The sequence below is a fragment of the Chiloscyllium plagiosum genome, unplaced genomic scaffold (assembly GCF_037043375.1).
Source record: "Chiloscyllium plagiosum isolate Xiang-an unplaced genomic scaffold, Cpla_swu_hap1 HiC_scaffold_42, whole genome shotgun sequence".
In the NCBI taxonomy this organism is placed as follows: Eukaryota; Metazoa; Chordata; class Chondrichthyes; order Orectolobiformes; family Hemiscylliidae; genus Chiloscyllium; species Chiloscyllium plagiosum.
Genome location: NW_028270180.1, coordinates 6,136,659 through 6,156,594, shown reverse-complemented (window position 1 = coordinate 6,156,594; position 19,936 = coordinate 6,136,659). Strand labels below are relative to the sequence as shown.

Genomic DNA, 19,936 nt, shown 5'->3' with positions numbered 1-19,936 from the left:
TCTGGGTCTCTGAATTAATAATCTAGAGACGATAATACCATGAGATCATCAACTTGGCGAAACTTGGTCCAAGCAACTGAAATAATCTCTCAAACAGACCTCACTCTACCAACATAATCTTCTAGTGTTCCCTCTCTCAGGCACAGAAAAACGAAGAGGAGGTTACAGACACAAAACTTTGGGGCAGTATCTTTGATTCTCGTTGTGGAATTGAAGCAGATTAACCAGAAGACCAGTCCACACCATCCACTAGCCCACAACGGGGCTCAGTATCCCTTGTTCTGGGGGTGGGAGGGGGTCTCTGCCCACACTTACAGTCTAGTGTTCAGGATCTCCTAACATTTGCCACTGGGCTTACAGACAAAAGAAAGGCGTAGACTCAAAGAAGGAGGATAACTGAGAGCAACACCTTCACATAAGGTGGGAGAAGGGAGTTTGACCATAACAGCCCCCAACCCGCCCAGCAACCACCTCACCGCACCCTTCGAGTCAGTAGCCAGCTCCAGTGAACTCACAGGACGCTCTGTCTCCATTAGTCCTCTGCTCCATATCTGCACTGCCCTGTCGCCCTTTCACACCAGCCACCTCCACCATGCGGTAAATCTCAGATACGCAGAGCTTGGGGTTGAAGGCGAAGTAGATTTTCCCCTGTTTGATGGTGAGGTTGTGACGGCTCCAGTCCCACAGCTGCTGAAGGTTCTGGTTGTCCAACACGTAGAAAGAATAGTTCCTGCTCATTTCAACAAGACAAAGCTGGTGAGTAAAACACATGTCCATTTGGAAAGGGAGCTGCGTTAAAGAGTGCAGCAAAGGTGCAGTAATATTTAGACACAGAAGTGTTCTCTCTGCACTCAACAATGTATTGTAAAGGAGTCACCTTCTAGGCAGCAGTGTCTATATACCAGCCACTTACCAATCAGCATGATGGTAACATTTTGGGAGCTCTGTACCATGTCGTGCTACAATGGGGATGAAGATAGTCCTGAATCAGCAGCCTCCAACAGTGTTCAGCTATGGGGTCATCTAGGGTTCAGCAAGGTAACACTCCCGCCCTGGGGGGTCGAGAGCTCACTCCAGAGACTTGAGCACAAAGTCCAGGCTGACACTCCAGAGTCAGAACCACGGGAGCACCATACTGTCGGAGGGTCAGCGCTGAGGGTGGGGCAACTTTTTCCACACAGGGGGTGGTGCATGTATGGAATGAGCTGCCAGAGAAAGTGGAGGAGGCTGGTACAGTTACAACATTTAGAAGGCATTTGGACAGGTACATGAATAGGAAAGGTTTAGCTGGCTATGGGCCAAACCCAAGCAAGCGGCACTAGTTTAGTTTGGGAAACTTGGATGAGTTGGACCGAAGGGCCTGTTCCCTTCCTCTATAACAGAGGGGAAGACTCCAAAGCTGGTTGGAAACACACCTGAGAGCACGTCCACCACGTTTATTGCAAACACATCGGGTCTCCAAGAAATAGAGTGGAAGGGCCGGTGTGGCTTTGGGGTGGGGATCACTCTATACAGCCCTGCGGGAACACCTTTGAATGGACTGTGGTCTCTTATCACATACTCAAACAAACTCTAACAAGGCTTTCTCGAAGAGCTATTCCCAGCACATGTTTTGTTTCCTCGCCCAGACCAGTATAGCTCTGTGACCACTGGGCTGTGTCAGTAAGACACATGATACCAAGCAATTCACAACAAACTGGATGGATAGTCAGGCCAACGTGACCTTTCCCATGACCCCACTGCTTGAAGTCAAAGGCCTCCCTGTACGAAGTTCCTCGTCTGCTTCCGAGTTTAAAGAACTACCCCTTCAGCAATTAGTGCTTTCACCATCTAAAACCGTGCGTTAATTTTGGACACAGGTTAGTTTTAGGGAGGAAAGAAAGGGAGACATTTAATTACCCTGCTTTGTGAAGTTACAGAAATATTTGTACTTCTCCGTATTTAACCTATTCCCAGCTCTGGATTTGCTTATCCATGCCTGTCCTTTACTAGGCAATTTTATTTGTGTTTTCTGAATGTTATCTTGAACTTATATCGTACCAGATCCAGCTCTGTAAGACACAGCAGCAGGGGGAGAACATTCAGCCCATGAGTCTGCTCCGCCATTCAAAGAGAACAGAGCTGATCTAATAACGATCAAAACTTCTCTTGAAATCTTTTACAATCAATAGATTACTTTTGAACGAGACAGACAGAAGGCGGCCATTCAGCCCCTCATAAACCTGTTCTGCTATTCAGTTAGACTGTAGTTGCTTTGTACCCTAATGCCATCTATTCCATGCTATTCCTGGTGGGAGAGACTGGAACGAGGGGAGAGTTCAAAGGCAAGGTGTCTTGTACTTCAGGTGAAGATGAGGGGAATTCTATTCTCTCCAGAGGTTCAGGGCCCTCAGAAATCTCTTCTGCTGACAGCAGTGGAGGGAGAGTCACTGAACGAGTATAAGGCTGAGGTAGATCGTCTCCTGAGAAACAATGGAGTCAGAGTGTTTCCGAGGGGAGGCGAGAACTTGGGAGTTGATCAGCCATGATATTACGGAGGGCCAGAACAGGTTCAGAGGGCGGAATGGCCTGCTCCTAATTTGCATCTACCTTCAAGAACCTTAGTACCTTTGCCAAAAAATAAAACATTATTTTCGGATCGAGAAATATTCAATTTCTTTTCTTGAACAGCAGAGCCTTTTGGATGGAAGTGTTCCGGGCTTCTGCAGTGTGTGGAAAACTGCTCCGTGCCATCACCCCTGACTGCCCCAGCTCCGGACTGGGACATGACTCGCACTTTCCAGCCTCCCTCACCCCACACCGTGTCCTTATAGAGAAGCCAGTTTCTCTCTCCATTGCCAAAACCCTTCGATGGATCAGAAACACCTCAATCAGACTGCTCCTTAATTTGCAACACTCAGTGCGTATCAGGTGTAGTGTGTGCAATTTGTCCGGCAATGGGGCGGATTGCTAAAGATTAAACCCCACCAATGCGGGAAAATGGTTTTGAGATGACAGTTCAGCCGCAAACCTGCTCGAATGGCAGGGCAGGCTAGAGGGGCCGAGTGGCGTACTCCTGATCCTCTTCCCTACCCTCCTCATAATAATAACCCCTGCATTATTCTGAAGGTATACAGACAAACAGAGTCACCAAGCTGCAGAGAGGAAAGGTCTGCACACAGCAGTGTGATAAAATGACCAAACCACCAAGCATTGGGTGAGATGTTTGAGGGATACATGATGACTACAAGGTGAATACTGAAAGGGCAGAGGAACTACTGGCCGGGGGCTTTGGAGAATGGTTCATGCTTTACCTTAGGGACCCAGTCAAGGTCACTGCAGCAGGTAGTGCTATGCTAAGACTACAATGGTGGTTATTAAAATTCACTGCTAAATGAGCTGAAAACATTCAGGTGCCAAACAGGTTGAGCACTGGACAGCTCTATTTGCATTACAATGGCACGCAAGGTGATAGTCTGATCAAATCACGTTAGTTTCGGTCACATTGCTAGAGGGATACATGTTGACTAAGACTTAAAAGTTAAAGTGTCACACGGCACTGAAACAGACCCTTCGGCCCAACCCGTCCATGCTGACCAGATATCCCAACCCAATCTAGTCCACATTCCAGCACCTGGCTCATATCCTTCCAAACCCTTCTTATTCATATACCCATCCAGATGCCTTTTAACTGCTGTAATTGTACCAGCCTCCACCACTTCCATACATGTACCACCCTCTGCATGAAAATGTTACCCCTTAGGTCATTTTTAAATCTTTCCCCTCTCATCTTAAACCTATGCCCTCTAGTTTTGGACTCCCCCACCCTAGAGAAAAGACTTTGTCTATTTATCCTATCCATACCCCTAATGATTTTATAAACCTCTGTAAGGTCACCCCTCAGCCTCCGACGGTCCAGGGAAAACAGCCCCAGCCTATTCAGCCTCTCCCTACAGCTCAAACCCTCTAGCCCAGGCAACAGCCTTGTAAATCTTTGCCGAACCCTTTCGCGTTTCACAACATCTTGCCTACAGGAAGGAGGCCAGAATTCCTCAAACTGTGGGGCGAATTTCAAGAGGGAGCTCAGGGCTGAGGAATGGGCGATGTGGAGAGGAGTTGTTGCTGTATGTTTTAAGGGGGCTCGTCAGAGTCAGTGCAGCTGAGACTGAGCGAGGGCAGGCATCTCTCCCACCTCCCCCCCCCGCCCACCCCGCACCCCCCTCCCCCCAGTAAGGCACTCACCCTTCCAGCTGATCCTCGCCATTGATGTAGCGCAGACTCTTGAAGAAGGAAAGCGAGACCAGGGCATACGAATGGCGGATTTTCACGTACCCCGAAATGGTTTCTATCAGCCCCAGGTTTGCCTCCAACTCTGCTGCGATATTGTCTGGTGGAACAGGAAGCAGAGACTGAAGTTAAGAGTCCTGGCCTTCAGCCACAAAACCGACGGCGAGCTACGTTTCTGTACATTTGGAGTGTCAGGCAGACTATCGCGGCTGAGTAACAGATTGCTTCTGTCAGGGGAAGAACTCTCCAGGTTCAAAAGGGTGCCAAATTAACCCGATTCGGAGCACCCCCACGCAGCAGTGAAATCGCTCCTGCAAACTGTGGAGGTTAGTTTAGAAACAGAATGAGTTGGCAGTTGGGGATCAGACTTCTCATCGCTCGTCCAGCTGTCTCAGGCTCACACCATGGCCACGGCGATTGGTGGAGGGGGGGGGGGGGCAGTATAATGGTCAAACACTCCACTGGTCACCCAGAGGCTTAGGACAGCGCCATTAGAGCATGGGTTCAAGCCTAACCACATCAGCTAATGGAATTTAAACTCAACAAACTAAATGCAGAATAAAGAACTTGTCTCTGTAACAGTGGCTGTGCTAACTACCCACTGCAGTGAAATCCCATTGAGATCCCACATGTTTGCAAGGGAAGGAAATCTGCCACCCTTACCTGGTCTGGCCTACACGTGACTCCAGACCCACAACAATGTGGTTGACTCTTAACTGCCCTCTGAAATGGCTGAGGACCCCTCTCCGTTCAAGGGTAATGAGGGTCAGGCAAGGTATCCTGGCCTTGCCACCCACATCACATGAACGGATACACCTTTAAAGAAAGGTGCAGCGGCCCAAATCCAGGCAGGTGTGCACTGGGCCGGGTGGGGGAGGTGGTCTCTGTGTGCGTGGTGTGATTCTCAGGCGTTAACACTCCAGAAGTGACCCTAACTCAGCAACAAACTAACCAATACAGCCAGAGGTCAGCCTGGACCTAGGATGCTGGAACACTGGGTCCAGAGACAGTCTGATCCGGGCTCAGCTGCCAAGGCTTTCTGATGGTCAGTGTGGGACAGATGGACAACACAGCCACTCGGACGATGAGCAAGAGCCCAAATTGAAAGTGAGACTTTCCAAGAAGGAACCAAGGGAAGAGAAGGGGGCGGGATGCAGTGAGTGTGCCTCAGGAACCGAACTCCTTGGAGCGTGTCGGTGTGTACTTACTCCCCCTGCGGATTGTGATGATCAAGTTGCCGTCGATGACCGTGCATCCTTGCAGGTTCTGGGCCGCGGTGACAGAGTCGATGGTCTTCGTCTTCACTGAGCAGACACTGGGACAGGGGCCATCACAAGGAGTGCAGTACATGCTGCAGAAAGAGGACACCGGGTTACCCACTCCCACAACAGCAGCCAAACAGGGTTCGGTCACACCTTGGAGACAGACCAGCCCTTTCATTACCAACCTCTGGGAGGACCATCACTTACCACCCATTAAACGGGGGGAACGGCAGTGTTTAGTTCAAGCTTCTCTTTGGTTGGGAAGAGTTGGGAGACGGTGGGGAGAGGGGAGTTGGTGAAGGGAAAGAGACAGAAAGGGGTGGAGAGAGGGTCAGAGAGAGAGAGGGGATGGAGGGAGGGTCAGAGAGAGAGAGGGGATGGAGGGAGGGTCAGAGAGAGAGGGAGGGGATGGAGGGAGGGTCAGAGAGAGAGAGGGAGGGGATGGAGGGAGGGTCAGAGAGAGGGGGGAAGGAGGGAGGGTCAGAGAGAGAGGGGGATGTAGGGAGGGTCAGAGAGAGAGGGGGGGATGGAGGGAGGGTCAGAGAGAGAGGGAGAGATGTAGGGAGGGTCAGAGAGAGAGGGAGAGATGTAGGGAGGGTCAGAGAGAGGGAGAGATGTAGGGAGTGTCGGGGGGATGGAGGGATGGAGAGAGAGAAAAAGAGAAGAGAGAGAAAGAGAAAGAGAGAAAGAGACAGAGAGAAGGAGACAGAGAGAAGGAGACAGAGAGAAGGAGACAGAGAGAAGGAGACAGAGAGAAGGAGACAGAGAGAAGGAGACAGAGAGAAGGAGACAGAGAGAAGGAGACAGAGAGAAGGAGACAGAGAGAAGGAGACAGAGAGAAGGAGACAGAGAGAAGGAGACAGAGAGAAGGAGACAGAGAGAAGGAGACAGAGAGAAAGAGAGAAAGAGAGAAAGAGATAGAGAGAGAAATAGATATATATATATAGAGAGAGAGAGAGAGAGAGAGAGAAAGTGTGTGCATCTAAGAGTGAAAAAGGAGGAAAGAGACACAGCCATGATTAGAATTTTGTGGCTGAGCATCATTAGTTTTGCACCTGCTTCTGGCAACTTATTTATCTTTGGCCAATCAGACGAATCACCAATACCAGTACAGTGCGGGAACTCCTTACTGTCAGCACAGTGCAGCAAGTGGGAGCCAGGGGAAAAAGTTCCCGATACCCCAGCCCTCAGCATGGTTCACCAGAGGGGACGTCGGTTCCCACCAGGTTGAAGTACAGAATACAACTGGACATGAACTTGAACAGGATGAGAGTCAGGGTTACGGAGCTGCCTGGCCTTTCCAAATACACGTAAATCCTGTCCCTCAGGATTCCCTCCAAGTCCATATTACAGAGGAGGAAGTGCTGGATGTCTTGAAACGCATAAAAGTGGATAAATCCCCAGGACATGATCAGGTGTACCCTAGAAATCTGTGGGAAGCTAGAGAAGTGATTGCTGGGCCACTTGCAGAGATATCTGTATCATTGATAGTCACAGGTGAGGTGCCCGAAAACTGGAGGTTGGTTAACGTGGTGCCACTGTTTAAGAAAGGTGGTAAGGACAAGCCTGGGAACTATAGATCGGTGAGCCTGACATCAGTGGTGGGCAAGTTGTTGGAGGGAATCCTGAGGGACAGGATGTACATGTATTTGGAAAGGCAAGGACTGATTAGGGATAGTCAACATGGCTGTGTGTGGGGGAAATCATGTCTCACAAACTTGATTGAGTTTTTTGAAGAAGTAACAAAGAGGATTGATGAGGGCAGAGCGGTAGATGTGATCTATATGGACTTCAGTAAGGTGTTCGACAAGGTTCCCCATGGGAGACTGATTAGCAAGGTTAGATCTCATGGAATACAGGGAGAACTAACCATTTGGATACAGAACTGGCTCAAAGGTACAAGACAGAGGGTGGTGGTGGAGGGTTGTTTTTCAGACTGGAGGCCTGTGACCAGTGGAATGCCACAAGGATCAGTGCTGCGGCCTCTACTTTTCGCCATTTATATAAATGATTTGGATGCGAGCATAAGAGGTACAGTTAGTGAGTTTGCAGATGACACCAAAACTGGAGGTGTAGTGGACAGCGAAGAGGGTTACCTCAGATTACAACAGGATCTTGGCGAGATGGGCCACTGGGCTGAGAAGTGGTCGATGGAGTTTAATTTAGATAAATGCAAGGTGCTGCATTTTGGGAAAGCAAATCTTAGCTGGACTTATACACTTAATGGTAAGGTCCTCGAGAGTGTTGCTGAACAAAGAGACCTTGGAGTGCAGGTTCATAGCTCCTTGAAAGTGGAGTCGCAGGTATATAGGATAGTGAAGAAGGCGTTTGGTATGCTTTCCTTTATTGGTCAGAGTATTGAGTACAGGAGTTGGGAGGTCATGTTGCGGCTGTACAGGACATTGGTTAGGGCCACTGTTGGAATATTGCATGCAATTCTTCCCATCCTATGGGAAGGATGTTGTGAAACTTGAAAGGGTTCAGAAAAAATCTACAAGGATGTTGCCAGGGTTGGAGGATTTGAGCTATAGGGAGAGGTTGAACAGGCTGGGGCTGTTTTCTCTGGAGCGTCAGAGGCTGAGGGGTGACCTTATAGAGGTTTACAAAATCATGAGGGGCATGGATAGGGTAAATAGGCAAAGTCTTTTTCCTGGGGTCAGGGAGAACTAGAGGGCATAGGTTTAGGGTGAGAGGGGAAAGATATAAAAGAGACCAAAGTGGCTTTTTCACGCAGAGGATGGTACGTGTATGTAATGAGCTGCCGGAGGAAGTAGTGGAGGCTGGTACAATTGCAACATTTAAGAGGCATCTGGATAGGTATATGAATGGGAAGGGTTTGGAGGGATATGGGCCAGGTGCTGGCAGGTGGGACTAGATTAGGTTGGGATATCTGGTCGGCATGGACAGGTTGGACCGAAGGGTCTGTTTCCGTGCTGTACATCTCTATGACTTGCCCACCACCAACGTCAGGCTCACTGGTCGTCTCTTTGAAACTCTCCTCCTCAGAATGTGGTGGGAGCAGACTGTTTGAGTATTTTTAAAAATCACACAATGCCAGGTTATAGCCCAACAGGTCTATTTGGAAGCACTAGCTCCCTGATGAAGGAGCAGCGCTCCGAAAGCTGGTGTCATGTGACATTTAACTTTGTCCACCCCTGGCACCTCTACATCCTGAATATTTTTAAGACAGGGAGATCGATCCTTGAAAAGGGAGCGTGAAGGTGTTGGGATAAGGCAGGAATGTGGAATGCTCACATTGTCCTGATCTTATTGAAGGTTGAAGCAGGGCTCTATGATCCAAATGGTCTACTCCTGCTCTAAACCCTGACACATGCCCATCCTGTCCCTGATGAGGCTCAGACTGACTCAGTTAGCAAACCACAGCCATCAACAGTACAGCTAAATCCTGGCAGTCAGTTGCAGTACAAGATGTCACCAAACACATGGGGCTGTTGCTGGTAAAGCTGAGGGTCGAACATTGGCCAGGATACTGCCGTCCAAATATTGGCATGGAATCGCCTAAAGCCCTCGGAATAATCCCCATCACGGCCAGCTCGGATCGTGCATTCGTCCTTCACAGCAAACTGGCAGCTGTAGATTTGGAAATCAAGCTGCTTGTGGAGTGTGAGAGTGTGAATGACAGCGCGAGTGTATGAGAGAGAGAGTGCTCATGAGACCGCAGGCACGTATGAGAGCACGAGCATAGCAGGATGAGTGTGACAGAGTGAGAGAGAGCGAGGGTGTGAGAGAGCGAGGGCGCGTGAGAGAGCGAGGGCGCGTGAGAGAGCGAGGGCGCGTGAGAGAGCGAGGGCGCGTGAGAGAGCGAGGGCGCGTGAGAGAGCGAGGGCGCGTGAGAGAGCGAGGGCGCGTGCGACAGGGAGGGCGCGTGCGACAGGGAGGGCGCGTGCGACAGGGAGGGCGCGTGCGACAGGGAGGGCGCGTGCGACAGGGAGGGCGCGTGCGACAGGGAGGGCGCGTGCGACAGGGAGGGCGCGTGCGACAGGGAGGGCGCGTGCGACAGGGAGGGCGCGTGCGACAGGGAGGGCGCGTGCGACAGGGAGGGCGCGTGCGACAGGGAGGGCGCGTGCGACAGGGAGGGCGCGTGCGACAGGGAGGGCGCGTGCGACAGGGAGGGCGCGTGCGACAGGGAGGGCGCGTGACAGGGAGGGCGCGTGACAGGGAGCGCGCGTGACAGAGAGGGAGAGAGCGTGAGCGAGGGAGAGTGCGTGAGCGAGAGAGTGCACGGGTGCGAGAGAGCGAGAGAGAGAGAGCGTGAGAGGGAGAGCAAGAGTGAGTGAGAGTGAGAGGGCGCGAGCGAGGGCGCGAGCGAGGGCGAGATAGAGCGAGGGAGGATGAGAGAGAGAGAGGGGCGAGAGAGAGAGAGGGGCGAGAGAGAGAGAGGGGCGAGAGAGAGAGAGGGGCGAGAGAGAGAGAGGGGCGAGAGAGAGAGAGGGGCGAGAGAGAGAGAGGGGCGAGAGAGAGAGAGGGGCGAGAGAGAGAGAGGGGCGAGAGAGAGAGAGGGGCGAGAGAGAGAGAGGGGCGAGAGAGAGAGAGGGGCGAGAGAGAGAGAGGGGCGAGAGAGAGAGAGGGGCGAGAGAGAGAGGGGGGCGAGAGAGAGAGGGGGGCGAGAGAGAGAGGGGGACGAGAGAGAGAGAGGGGGGCGAGAGAGAGAGAGGGGGGCGAGAGAGAGAGAGGGGGGCGAGAGAGAGAGAGGGGGGCGAGAGAGAGGGGGGGGGCGAGAGAGAGAGGGGGGCGAGAGAGAGAGAGGGGGGCGAGAGAGAGAGAGGGGGGCGAGAGAGAGAGAGGGGGGCGAGAGAGAGAGAGGGGGTGAGAGAGAGAGGGGGCGAGAGAGAGAGGGGGCGAGAGAGAGAGGGGGCGAGAGAGAGAGGGGGCGAGAGAGAGAGGGGGCGAGAGAGAGAGGGGGCGAGAGAGAGAGGGGGCGAGAGAGAGAGGGGGCGAGAGAGAGAGGGGGGCGAGAGAGAGAGGGGGGCGAGAGAGAGAGGGGGGCGAGAGAGAGAGGGGGGCGAGAGAGAGAGGGGGGCGAGAGAGAGAGGGGGGCGAGAGAGAGAGGGGGGCGAGAGAGAGAGGGGGGCGAGAGAGAGAGGGGGGCGAGAGAGAGAGGGGGGCGAGAGAGAGAGGGGGGCGAGAGAGAGAGGGGGGCGAGAGAGAGAGGGGGCGAGAGAGAGAGGGGGCGAGAGAGGGAGAGGGGGCGAGAGAGAGAGGGGGCGAGAGAGAGAGGGGGCGAGAGAGAGGGGGGCGAGAGAGAGAGGGGGCGAGAGAGAGGGGGCGAGAGAGAGAGAGGGGGCGAGAGAGAGGGGGCGAGAGAGAGAGAGGGGGCGAGAGAGAGAGAGGGGGCGAGAGAGAGAGAGGGGGCGAGAGAGAGGGGGCGAGAGAGAGAGAGGGGGCGAGAGAGAGAGAGGGGGCGAGAGAGAGAGAGGGGGCGAGAGAGAGAGAGGGGGCGAGAGAGAGAGAGGGGGCGAGAGAGAGAGAGGGGGCGAGAGAGAGAGAGGGGGCGAGAGAGAGAGAGGGGGCGAGAGAGAGAGAGGGGGCGAGAGAGAGAGAGGGGGCGAGAGAGAGAGGGGGCGAGAGAGAGTGGGGGCGAGAGAGAGAGAGAGGGGGTGAGAGAGGGAGAGAGGGGGCGAGAGAGAGAGAGGGGGCGAGAGAGAGAGAGGGGGCGAGAGAGAGAGAGGGGGCGAGAGAGAGAGAGGGGGCGAGAGAGAGAGAGGGGGCGAGAGAGAGAGAGGGTGCGAGAGAGAGAGAGAGGGGGCGAGAGAGGGGGGGGCGAGAGAGAGAGAGGGGGCGAGAGAGAGGGGGTGAGAGAGAGAGAGGGGGCGAGAGAGAGAGAGGGGGCGAGAGAGAGAGAGCGCGAGAGAGTGTGTGCGAGAGAGTGTGAGAGACAAGGCATACTCGCCTGTTTGTCGAGAGGAGAGTGGCCAGGTGAAGGTGGTCAGAGAGACCTCTCCTTGACACTGTATCAGGTCGTGCAGGTGCCTACTTGTTTCAGTCTGTATCAGTGACATGGCCAGCTCATTAAAACATACTGGTCACCAGGCTGGTTTCTTGCTGTACACTCTTTGAGAAAGTGAATCGCTCAGTTATCAGGTGTTTGTCGAAATGTCACAGCCTCCCAGCTCTCTGAGATTAGCCAGTGCAAGGTAACGTGTGGATTCCCACGGGAAATAACAGAGTGTGGTTTCACACGGCTGTGGGGGTATCCCTACTCTTCAGCAGGGACTTGGAGAACACGCATTGCTAGGGAGGAAGTTGGGGGTCTCCAGTGATCACAACAAAGCCTTTGTTCTCACCAGACTTTAGCTGGACAGGGCCATACAAGGCAGGAAGGCTCCAGGTTAATCTGCATCAGTGCCCCTAGGCACCGGCACACCATCACCATGGTGCCCCTAGGCACCGGCACACCATCACCATGGTGCCCCTTAGTGAGTGTAATTTGTAACTAAGGGAAAAGGGGAAAAAGAGGGAGAGATACAGGGGAATGGGGGGGTTGGGGGTGGAGAAATGTTAGACAAAACTGGGTGGGAATAGAGACTGGGTGGCAATAAGAGAAAGCAGAGGGTTAAGGGAGCAGGGAGTGCTGTAAGGGACCCAGGGGGAGGGGTGATGAGGGAGCAAGGGGAAGGTAAGAATAAAGTGGGAAAGAGAGTGGAAGGGGCGACAGAGAATGGGAGAGAGGGAGGGGGAGAGAGAGAATGGGGAAGGAGTGGGAGAGAGAGAATGGGGGAGGAGTGGGACAGAGAGAAAATGGGAGGGTGGGGAAGAGAGGGAAAGAGAGAACGGGGAGAGGGAGGGAAAGAGAGAATGGGGAGATAGCGGGGGAGGGGGAAGATGGAGGGAGAGGGGGAGAATAGAGGAGAGGAAGGGGGAGAGAGAATGGGGCAGAGGAAGGGAGGGGGGGAATGGTGGAAGAGGGAGGGAGGGAGTGATGAAGGGAGAATGGGGTGAGAGAATAGGGGAAGGAGTCAGAAAGAAAGAATGAGGGAGAGGGAGGAAGAGGGAGAATGGAATAGTGGGACGGGGAGAGAGAGAGGGGGATGGGAGGGGGAGAATGGAGGAGAGGGGGGGAGAGAGAGAGAGGGAGAGAGAGAGAGAGAGAGAGAGGGGGGGAAAGAGAGGGGGGAGAGAGAGGGGGGAGAGAGAGGGGGGGAGAGAGAGGGGGGGAGAGAGAGGGGGAGAGAGAGAGGGGGAGAGAGAGAGAGAGAGAGAGAGAGAGAGAGAGAGAGAGAGAGAGAATGGGGCGGATGGAAAGAGGGAGAGCAAGAATGGGGAGAGGGACAGAAAGAGAATGAGTATGAAACAGATAGTGAGAGAGAGGACAGCAGGGCAGAGAGAGAGAGAGAGATTGGGAGAGTGATAGAAAGGGGAGTGCAAAATCATGGGAGAAGAAATCTCAGAGAGATGGGACTTCCCAGGATCTGAGGGAGTATGGGAAAGAGGCAAAACATAGAGGCAGGTAAATTGCTGATGATTAATGGAAAGGGGATTGGTGTAATTGCAGAGAAGTGACTTGGGGAGTAGACATTGTTGGCTTAATTTTAAAAGCTGACACCACCATGAAGTTATGTAGACACTGCCTGAAGTGCTGATCCTATGGGTCTATTGTTTTTGCACTGATCTGAGGTGAGAACCTATTGTTTAAATAGATCCAAATCAGACAATTCCTGTCTTGCCCTCAAGCAGATCACCAGGAAGGTGACAGCAACATCAATCACATGACATAAACGTCTCGGCAAACTGATGCAACTCCAAGGTTCAAATCAAATTTACAAATGTCACCCAACATAGAGCTAAAGTCCCCTCGGAATAACTAAACTTACTCAAATCAAATTCCTTGCCACAGTATAATTACCAACGGTTCACCTAATAACTAGCAACCAAAACAAAACAAAACATGTGCTTTGTGTTAGAATCACATTGTCATCATTCTCTGGGAACCAGACAAACAGAGAGAAAGAAATATCTCGGGATCTCGGCTGGGCAGGGGGTAATGAAGGCAAAGGGTTAGAAACAGGAACAGAGAGAGGCCATTCAACCATTTCAGCACGTTCCAGTCGTCAGGTCCATAGCCTGCTCTATAATTCAATACAGGTTAGAGACAAAAAAAACTGCAGATGTGGAATCCAAAGCCCGTCTACCGTAACTCAGTCTACACAGTTTTCCAGAACACACACTCATCTTAAAAATCTCAAATTCAAACCATGAACATTGTAATCAACTCCTCAACCTCTGGAGGTAATGGGTCTTAAAGTGCTTGTGAGAGAGAAGAATTTTGAGTAAGGTTTCGCATTTCTAACCTTTGCCACTTCTGATCAAAGATTGTCAGTTTGAAACATTAATTCTGTTTCAGTAATTAGCACTGCTGCCTTACGGGCAACTGACTGTGTGGAGTTTGCACATTCTCCCAGTGTCTGCGCGAGTTTCCTCCGGGTGCTCCGGTTTCCTCCCACAGTCCAAAGATGTGCAGGTTAGGGTGGATCAGCCATGGGAAATGGGTTGCAGTGTCTAGGGATGCACAGGTCAAGGGGTTAAGGGAATTGGGTGGGTGTTGGGTCTGGGTGGGATGCTCTTCGGAGGGTCAGGGCAGACTTAATGGGGGGCCGTGCCAACAACACCCATGTACAGATCTAAAGCAAGATGGATGCTTGCTTTTCAGCCCTGACACTGTCTCTGTCGTTAGTTATGCTGCTTTTGTGCAAAAATAGCTTAAATGTCATCGAAACTCATCAACATGTAATTGACTTTCTCCAATCCACATATCAGCCTCAGCTGAGCAGAGAGCAGCACACCTCTCGGGCACAAGGTTTATCCCAGGTAACAGTAAGCAAATTGATTCAGGCTGAGATTTCTGTGCAGGGCCTAAGGGAATGCTGGAGATGTCCAGCTAATGAAGGAGACAGCTAGCCCCCACACCTATTTTACCTATTTACACCTATTTAAAATCTCTATCACTCCTTTAATATCATACAGCACCTTTCTATGTTGGCTACCTAGTCAGGTGGATGTGAAAATAAAAAATTCCCACAATGCGGTTTTCAAAGAACGGCAAAGAAATCTCCCAGAGCCTCACCCAACACTTATCCCTCAGTGATTAACTGGACCTTCTTTTCATTGCTGGTGGGATCATTCTGTGCACTAAGCCCTTCCAACGTTTATCAATGTAAGACTGACCATATTGCTGGGAAAAAAAAAGACAGGCTCCTTTATGCTTCGAGAAGCAACCTTCTGTGGGCAAAACAAACATATCCAGGAATTGCATTTATTTTCCAAATTAAAGACAATAGCTCCCTGGTGCATTCTCCATGGTAATGCTTCAACCAATCAATCAGCACCCTTTTATCATGTGGTATAAACTGTCGCACCCTTTGGAAATTTGGCATTCACATATATGTCCTGACAACTGCAAGCCAAAAATCTTCGACGGCTTGTCTCTTTATTCCAGCAATACTCACGTTCTGTATGACCGAGCAACTCCGACAACCAACAAATTGGCAGTGGGATGCTTCAGGACATCCTCAAAAACAGATGTTCACTCCATTTTAATTGCCAGAGGAATTATTAAACTAAACTCAACGCACTCCCAACGCCAGTGAAAGCCAGGATGGGAGAATGGAGAGCAGCAGGAAAGTTCTGACATTAAAAACAAGAGCAAGACACTTTCTCCAACCTGCTGCCATTGCGGATGTAGCCTGCTGGACATTCGAGGATACACTCTCCCTGGTGGAGGACAAACGGTTCCTTGGGACTGTTGCCTTGGAGCTTGGAGCAGAAATCCTTGGTCACACACCGCCATCCGCCATATTTGTAAGTGCCTGGCGGGCAGTTGGGCAGGCACTGGCCCTCGTGGTAGTAGTTCTGACATGCCATGCAGGCCCTGTTACTGTTCAGGGCGGTGCAACCCCCCAGACACTCCTCATGGCAGCACCCGTCCTTGTTGTTACAAGCTCGCTTTCCACAGGACTTTGGGCACACTGCAAAACACAAACATAAATAATACTGAGATGGTTAGGCGACACTGACTGCAATTCAGAGAGATCAGGGGGAGAAGGTCTCACAGAAACTTATCAGACCCAACATTCACTTTGTACACCACTTGTACACAGACACCATGTTGTGTGCCATCCAAATTCACTGCAACAACTCACCCAGACTCCCACATCTGCATCACGTGATCTCGCCAACGCTATCCTGGTCCTGAGGGCAAGGGGTTTGGGAACGCCACCCCATGCAAGCTCCCCTCCAACCCACTCGCCATCCGGACTTGGAAATATATCTTTGCTCCTTGACTGTCGCTGGGACAGAATCCTGGAATTCCCTTCCTAACAGCACTGAGGACAAAGACTGTAGCTCCTCAAAAGGAGATTAGGAATGGACACAAATTTCTGGCATTATCAGCGAAGTCTCTGACCCAAAAGCGAAAGGAAAAGCAGTAGGGTTAGCAGACAAGCTGAAAGCGAGATGGATGTTTGCTCAACAGGTCACGGGGCACTGTGGGCTCTGTGCGCCTGTATTTGGACATGCAACCCTCTGGTGAGGCAGATCCAGTGATGTTATCCCAACATCTCCTCTCCCCTCATCAGCCAGAACCTCAGTTTGAAAGCTGCTAGGAAAGAAAGGCTTGGGGGAAATAAAGTCGAGCTTTGTTTCCCTGTAAGCGATTCTACAACGTTCCAACACTTGTCAATCTAAAGCAGCACTGAAGTTGAAATTAAGTTTGCCATGCACTGCGTTTTATACAGTATGTACAGTTCTTCAAGTATGCAATTTAGTTAAATGAAAGCATAATTGCAGGGAGTGAATAAACACAGTCGTACACTCTGGGACACACTGTACCTTGTCCTGCACCTGTGACACCCTGTAACTACGCGATAAAAATCTGACTGTTTCCATGACACCCTGGGAGCACCGAGAATTGAACCATTCCATGCTTTTGGGCAAAACCTGAGGAGGCAGGTTCTTTCTCATCATATGGGATGGCACGGTGGCTCAGTGGTTAGCACTGCTGCCTCACAGCACCAGGGTCCAAGGTTCAGTTCCAGACTCGGGCATCTGTCCATATGGAGTTTGCACATTCTCCCCGTGTGCGCGTGAGTTTCCTCTTGGTGCTCCCGTTTCCTCTCACAGTCTAAAGATGTGCAGGTCAGGTGAATTGGCCATACTAAATTGCCCACAGTGTTAGGTGCATTAGTCAGAGGGGAATGAATCTGCGTGGGTTATTCTTTGGAGGGTCGGTGTGGACTGGTTGGGCTGAAGGGCCTATTTCCACACTGTAGGGAGTCTAAAAAAAAATCTTTCCTGTCCACCACCAACCATCACAATCCTCAGAGTTGGCATTTTTTTGGGAAGGCAGTTCTATACCATCAGCAATCCTTCTATAGCAAAATCGGAACAGGAAGAGGCAGTTCAGAATTTATACTAAACAACAACAAGGGCATTGATTGATAGATAAGTGGACTTTGATTGGCCAGAGTGTTGACATAGACCATAGTCATACAGCATAGAAACAGACCCTTCAGCCTAACCAGTCCACGCTGACCCTAATCCCAAACTAAACTAGTCCCACCTGCCTGGTCCTGGCCCATATACCTCCTATTCATGAACTTATCCAAATGTCTTTTAAACGTTGTAACTGTACCTGCACCACCACTTCTGAGGGGTCTCCTACTTAAAGTGGGAAGAAGGAGGAATTTCTCTTCCCTGGTGAGCAGTGGAGGCTGAGTTGATGAATACAAGTTGAACAGAATTTGGATCTGCGGGAGACAGAGTTTGGATGGTGGCGAAAGAGCTGAATTAAGATTAAAATCAGATCAGCCATCATTACAGAGAACGAGTCAGTCACAATGTCTTGCCCGCTAATCCTGGGGTCACCGTGCCCTGACAAATTTGGCCTCTTCAATAATCTTACTTACACTCCCTCACTCGAATTCCTGCCATGCCTTCAGCCACCTGTACCCTATGTTTAATGATCTTTCTCTATCTCTCCCTCTTTCCTTAAGATCACCTTAAAACGGAAGGTTTTTAGTCATTTGTTCCAGCGCTAGTTTGCAGTTGTATGAACTATGAGCCAAGTGAAGAGTTTATTTAGTTTACACACAGACTGCCAGTTTTCTTCCGATAAATCAAGGAATTCCAACAAGTTCCAAGCAACTACGAACTAATTTTATCATCTTCTACTGCACCTCCCCCCTCACAATAACAAATCAGCTATAAATGACTAGCTAAATAAAAGTGAACATTTATCAGTGTTGGCACCAATAAATCATCTGCTAATTTCACAGTAACAAGCATGATTAACAAAGCAATTTAGCAAGTGTTGCTGAGTACATTACCGATCAAGACCGCAAGGGGAATTCAACCACAAGCCTCCCCAGGGAGGCACTAGAATGATACTTGTCTAGTTTCAGATCCTAGTCAGGTATGACACACTAGAGTGACAGGACTCAGTAGGACATGGGACTTTATTTTGCATTTTGTATCTTGATATGGTTGAACACCTTTGATTGTTTGCCTTCATCATCCCACACCAGTGAGCACACGCAAAGCCCCAAAACAAAACATTGCTTGCTCAAGGTGAATTCTGTGATAAGATTGTCCTGCAAGTGCTGTCCAGAATGATCCAATTTTAAAAAACACATTTAAGATGATCCATTGCACTTACTGTGCAGCTATTTAGAGTCATTGAGATGTACAGACAGAAACAGACCCTTTGGTCCACCTCATCCATGCCGACCCAATATCCTAAATTAATCTAGTCCCATTTTCCAGCATTTGCACTATATCCCTCTGAACCAGTCTTATTCATATATCCATCCAGATGCCTTTTAAATGTTGTAATTGTACCAGCCTCCACCACTTCCTCTGACAGCTCATTCCATACACATACCACCCTGTGTGACTTCCTCATCTAACAGTCCCTGCCCTGACAACCCCACCCTCTCCCACCTGCCCCCGTGTCTCTATGGCCCCCAACTACCCTGCTCCCCCCATCGCTTCTCTCTACCTAGCCCTCCCCATTCCACTCTCTCTCTCTCACCAAAGGGCATCAAACTGGGAGTGCAGTGGGAAAACAGTCTGAAAGAACACCTTTAGGAAGAAGGGGACAGAGAGAGCTGGAAGCTTCAGCCAAGGAATGTAATTCGGCACAGGAACAAACTACTGCAGATGCTGGAATCTGACGTTAGCTCGCTCTCGCTCCATGGATGCTGTGGGACCCGCTGTAGTCACCAGCATTTGTTCTTTACAATGTAATTAGACCTGCATCCATGAGATTATCAGCACAGGCTTTTGTTAGCGAGCTTCGAGAGGATTTGTAGCTCAGGCTGAGGCTCTGGATGTAGGTATGTTCGCTGAACTGAAGGTCCGTTCCTGCCCCAGTAACACACACTGCCAATGCCCAGCTCACTACCTGAACAGTTAAATGTTTGACTGAATGAAACTGAAAGCTTCTGGAACTGGACACTGCTCAGGAGGTTCTGGCTTTTCAACCGTGAGCTCCTGTTAAACGGTGTGGAAATTTACACCAGCACCCACAGACTCCAGCACGGCCCATGGCAGGGGAGTGGTGGTTGCCAACCTGTTTCGGAGGCTATGCCCTGGAGCTGGAGGAGTGTTTCAGCATTCACAGGCTAAGCCCTGCACAGGAAGCTGGCTTCAAGGCACTGCTGATGATCAACTAAATCCTAAAATCCTCTTGTAGGGTTTGCAGAACTTTTTAAAATACATCCATCTGTCTGTCTATAGACAAGACAAAGTGTTCCAATGAAGAGTCTTATCAGACTCCAACTGTTAACTCTACATGTCTCTCTCTATCTCTGCAGATGCTGCCAGACCTGCTGAGTTTCTCCAGCATTCTCTGTTTCTATTTCAGATAAAGTGCCACCTCCTGTAAAGACAACTTTAAACATGACCAGGATTAATGTTTCACTACAAATATTCCTGGCTAGACCCACTCCCTGCAATACTCTCGAGTCCACATCAGCCTCCACATTCCTAGGTCCAGCCTCCCACCATCCCCTCCACTCAGGACACTTCCCTTCCCCGGGCTGCTCACACGTGTTACCTCTCTCCCTCTCCCTGCGCTCTCAAACACCAAGCCTGAGAACTCGCAGCAATGGCCACACTCTGTTCACTCCTTCCATTTTTTACCCCCACCTCTGTCATGGTGAACTCACATGCAATTTGTTGTTGCAAAGTGAGGACACACCCTTCCTTAGAAGCGTGGTGGAACGTAGGTCTGGAGGATATGGCCAAGAGAGAGTGGTGGAACGTGGGAGTGGAGGATGCGCCCAAGGGAGTGTGGTGGAACGTGGGACTGTAGGCTGTGCCCTAGGGAGCGTGGTGAAATGTGGGGCTGGAGGATGCGCCCACGAGAGTGTAGTGAAATGTGGGACTGTAGG

At 50.8% G+C, this 19,936-nt stretch overlaps 1 protein-coding gene across 1 annotated transcript in view; it reads right to left on the bottom strand.

The window, feature by feature from the left end:
* The window catches only part of igf1ra (insulin-like growth factor 1a receptor), a 333,589-nt gene that overhangs the window by 77,362 nt on the left and 236,291 nt on the right, over window positions 1-19,936 (bottom strand). The window contains exons 3-6 of the mRNA XM_043680420.2: window positions 15,208-15,511; window positions 5,475-5,617; window positions 4,222-4,366; window positions 516-730 (exon numbers count right to left, since the gene is read on the bottom strand). Coding sequence (XP_043536355.2) covers window positions 516-730; window positions 4,222-4,366; window positions 5,475-5,617; window positions 15,208-15,511 — 807 coding nt within the window. The remainder of the gene's footprint in view (window positions 1-515; window positions 731-4,221; window positions 4,367-5,474; window positions 5,618-15,207; window positions 15,512-19,936) is intronic.